At 42.4% G+C, this 4,622-nt stretch overlaps 1 protein-coding gene across 2 annotated transcripts; it reads left to right on the plus strand.

The window, feature by feature from the left end:
- Positions 1–2,376: 2,376 nt before the first annotated feature.
- Positions 2,377–3,808, plus strand: LOC103646335 (uncharacterized). Of its 2 annotated transcripts, none has more exons than XM_008671068.2 (3): positions 2,377–2,588; positions 2,696–2,774; positions 2,897–3,808. In XM_008671068.2, the coding sequence occupies exons 2-3, from the start codon at positions 2,750–2,752 to the stop codon at positions 3,163–3,165; spliced, it is 294 nt and encodes a 97-aa protein (XP_008669290.1). In that variant the 5' UTR covers positions 2,377–2,588; positions 2,696–2,749; the 3' UTR covers positions 3,166–3,808. The 2 variants fall into 2 exon arrangements, with proteins under 2 accessions (XP_008669290.1, XP_008669289.1); XM_008671067.2 differs by having other exon boundaries at positions 2,379–2,556.
- Positions 3,809–4,622: the final 814 nt, after the last annotated feature.

Here is a 4,622-nt window from a genome sequence, read left to right on the forward strand (position 1 = left end):
ATAAACCTATTCGAATAGTCCGTGTCCACTGGTATGGACGAGTCTGGTATGGTATGACAATTAGTGTTTCTACTACAACCGGGAACAGGGAAATGTGTGTGTATGTTCTGGAAAGAAAGTGGTGCCACGGGAGCGGGAAGCTCAGTGGTGGTCCAGCAGGTGTTATTTCTATTGTCTTGGGAAAACCTTAAAACAACGAGTACTGCCTTTCTCCGAAAAAAGTATGAGTGACTTCAACTCCACTATATGAAGCATGTATAATATAGGTCACTTTCTCTTTACGGGAGCCGGGTGGGCTTGCGGAATACCTAGTGTATTCACCCAGATTTATTTATGTTTTTCAGCAGCTGAAGACTTCTTTTCTGCTATGCTTGATTGATGGGGCTGTGTCTTCACCCAGTTCTGCCTGTGGCCTGGGCTATTTTACCTTCCACTGCGCTTTATGATTTTCGGCTCACTCTCGAGCTTGTATCCCCCGGTATTGTAATAACATTATTCAAACTCTGTAACTATTTGAAGTAATGAATGTGGTTACTAGCCTCCTGGGACTAGTAATTGTATCACATTTGAGTCCCAAAGGATCGGGACGCTTTAGTAAGCCAAACAAGTTTAGCAACGTGTAACCTTTTTGGCTCCTGCGGCTTAGGTGGCCGGCTATATTTATGTCGGCCTTTTGCACTAGGCTGACCACAGGTGGCTTTCGGTGCTTCGAACGGACCTACTTGTGTAGTTGGACGGTTTGCGAAGGGACAGGACGGTCCGGTACTATACCCGGACTGTCCGGTCATGCTAGATGAGCCTTTTGGTGGGCTCTGCGTGAATTTGGACTGTCTGGCGTAAGGTGCTAGACGGTCCGATGGGGAGCCAGACGGTCCGAGATCGTGGTAGGACGGTTCAGCCGTGCTCAGAGCCGATCCATCACATAGTGAAGATGACAGCAGCGGTTGCCCCAAATACGAGTTTGTCGGCATACCATAATATGGCTGGGACTGAGAAAACCCATTTGTTGCCAATATGTTTGGCATAGTTGTTTCGGTGCCCAATTCTCGTAGCAAAGAATTGGACGTACACATTTTTTCTAACTTACACCTTAATTCCTCTATATATTCGTCCACACTTTTAATCTGATTGTCACATAAAGAATTTTTAGGAGATTGAATAACGTCGGATGTCATGGCGTTACTTACAATGGGGTGCCACACAAAATCTTTTAGGAAAATGGTTCCCCGGTGGAGTCACTAAATAGTGTGTTGGCGTCGATCTGGACGCCAATCACTAGGGGTGTACCGCCTGGCGGTGCCCTCCGCGGCAGCGCAAATGGTCTGCAGCTCTAGGCCAGACAGTCCACGATAGCGCATGGTCGTCTTCCTCCTAACTGGAATCTAGATCTCGCTCTCTTGGGGAGAGATCCTAGGGTGCTCCGGTCGATAGGTCACCCGGAGCGTCCCTAGATGATGTGGAGTCATAGACGATGTGGAGTCATCTAGGAATTAAGAGACAATCGAGGTAGTGTATCTTGAATGGATAACTAGATCTTGCCCCTCGAGAGGGGTAAGATTCTAGGGTCGTCAGACCACTAAAGACGGATCTAGCTAGACGACGTAGAGTCGAATAAGGGTGAAAGTGGATATGCGAAAAGCTACGACTAAGGCTAGACTACATCTACTCTTAGAACATGAATGATAAAGTAATGATAAGTAAAGTAATTGGTTCGATTGGAATGTGTTCGTGAGTTCTAAATCAGTTGTGCCCCTTTATATATAAGGGATGTCTGGACATATTCTAACAAATCATTTGTGATTAGATGGATAACCGCGCACGAGATAAAGATAATCGCTGGAGTTAATCTCATCGCGGGAGCGCGGACCGTCCGAGATCCGGGTGTTCAACACATATAATCGGACCCCACTCGTATAACTGCAGACCTGTAGTTAGATATTGAGAAAACAGTACTGTATGCATATGTATGTTTTTTAGAGAAACTCGTGAAATTCAGTGGAAGTTCTTTTATAAAAAACCTGCATATATAGTATGTTTTCTTTTTAAAATAGATTTAAATAAATATTAGCATATGGTCTATGATCATACATCTATGGAGTAGAGAAGAAAAAATTATTATTGTAGAATTATATAGCTATGCATTAGTGTGTATTAATTATAGAATTTTGCTTTTTTTTGGCCGCCACCAACTTTTTTGAAATTTCAGCGAAATTTTGACCAAACTGTGAACTCTCTCTGGCTATATATGATAAGTCCACAACATGCTCACATCCTCCCATCTCAACATCAATACAATCCACGCGGTAATTTATACCGTCAGCTTAGTGTTATACTAGTAGCTAGTCTTCTTCTATTTAGCCTCGGACCGCACCGTTGGCCCCGCGCGCGTACGTACGTGTGTATATAAACTAGCCGCGAGAGTAGCTAGCTACTTCACGAGCAAGTCGATCGGTCGAGCAGTGTGGCCAGCCCATCACATCATCAAGTCGATTGCAATTGCAATAATACTACTAGCTTGACGCCGGCGTTGGGGGTGCGGGCGACGTGATGTCCAAGGTAGTGTGCATGACCATGGTTTCTTCCGATCCGTACGTCTTGCTCTTCTCCATTCGATCGAGAACCGATCCGGCAGCAGCTAGCATCATGCAGTGCCCTGCAAATCAAAGAACTGATGCTGGTACGTCGTTGTTTGCAGCAAAAGATCGTGATCAAGCTGGGCGTACCCAACGCCAAGAACCGGTCTAAGGCCATGCAGCTGGCATCCAAATTTGTCGGTACATATACATTATTTTTAGACGCCGTATGCATGATTTGGAATGAAGCGTGGCAGTACTTGTGCCGTTATCTGCAAGCGTGACGACAGCGTACGTGCCTCCTCCATATATTATATTTGCAGGGGTGAGCAAGGTGGGGATCACCGGCGACGGCAAGGACCGGCTGGAGGTGGAAGGAGAAGGCGTGGACACCGTCCTCCTGGTCAACTACCTGCGCAAGAAGGTCTGCCGCAGCGCTGACATCGTTAAGGTGGAAGTGAAGGACAAGAAGGACGAGAAGAAACCGGAAGAGCCGCCGTATTATTGCTGGCCCAATTACTACTACTGTCCGCCGCCGCCGCCGCCGCTGCCCATGGTCGAGCGAGCCGACGACAGTTGCCACGTCATGTGATAAAGCTACTTACTATTCGAGATATATGTTTCGGTAGACGTATTACGTATACTATATCATATGAGCATAATAATGAAGTACTCATATCATCACTTAGCTTGCTATATATATATGCATGCATGTATCGTCTACGCACGTAAAGCCATCGTTGCATGACATATCATGCAGTTCATATTTGCCAATGTAATCACACACGTATATATATACTCCCACTGTTAAGAGGTAAAATTTCCATTTTTTTTAATCTGGTCATCAGTGCAATCTGCATGGTCTAATGTCATCCTGTCCACTCTCGCTCACCACCACCCGCTCCACGGGCGCCGACTCCCCGGTCTTCCCGCACACTCGAATCAGAGGGCAACGAAGGCGACGCAGGAGCTCCCGAGAGGCCGGCGAGGAAATCTCCGAACACGTCGTCAAGGACGGCCAGTCGGAATCAGAATCAAACCCAAATTAAAGCCAAGACCCCAGCTCGGTCGGACCTGCAGGAAAGTTCCTCTGGTAGGTTTGAATGACACGAACTCCTTTCTCTCTTTGTTTTTATCATTTTTATATCTGAAACTTAAATTAAAAGATGTCACTGTGAGCACCTGAACTCGCCGGACATGAAACTGTAACTCTTTATAAGATATTTATTTGGATATCAGTTTTTTGTCTTTTTATGTGATTGTGAATAAATAGAATATAGAATCTGCTATATAAATTTATATTATTCTCTTTTAGTATTGACCGTACAAAGATTCATAAAAGGTAAATCTTAAATTTATCATATATCTTCTCAAATGATATATATAAATTTAACAGATACAAATATTTTTTATAATAAATAATATATAAAACAATTCATGCAAAAATTATTCTTATTTATAATATTGTGCTTGATAACATAAGAAAAGATTATCATCAAGTTTCATATATATATATATATATATATATATTTAAAAATTAAATTTATTATAACAATTCGGATACCCACTGTCATAACAAATATATAACTTTTTTCTACAAAGTTTTTGTTTACGTCAACAAAAGTAATTGATAATTGTGTAGTTCTTGAACTCTATGATAACTAAATATTTGCGGCAACATAAACTAAAAATTTGTTAGTTCTAAACTCCATGCCAATTGCACATTTCCTATTGTAAGATGTTTACTGAAGCAGCAAAAGTAATTAATATTTTGTGTAGTTTCTGAACTCCATGGACCTTTTCACAATCTAAATTCTTCCATATCCTGGACTTCTTCTAAAGGACCTATTCTGGGGATCTAGAACTCTGTCCAATTCCATGTGCCTCTTGTATCCTAAGGTTGTTATCATTATATCCATCCTCTATATCTATCCTTTACATATTTCTCTAAAAGATTCTTCTCTATATATCTCAATTCTCTCTCATAGTGTCCTCTATACATCAAAGACTCATATTAGAGAAGTATCTTGCTCTAGATTTTTATATTTA

The sequence above is a fragment of the Zea mays genome, chromosome 2 (assembly GCF_902167145.1).
Source record: "Zea mays cultivar B73 chromosome 2, Zm-B73-REFERENCE-NAM-5.0, whole genome shotgun sequence".
Taxonomy (NCBI): Eukaryota; Viridiplantae; Streptophyta; class Magnoliopsida; order Poales; family Poaceae; genus Zea; species Zea mays.

Excerpts from the sequence above, each read along its gene's own strand:
- LOC103646335 (XM_008671067.2), top strand. Across the intron at positions 2,775-2,896 it reads GCTGGCATCCAAATTTGTCG|GGGTGAGCAAGGTGGGGATC; the intron begins GTACATATACAT and ends TTATATTTGCAG.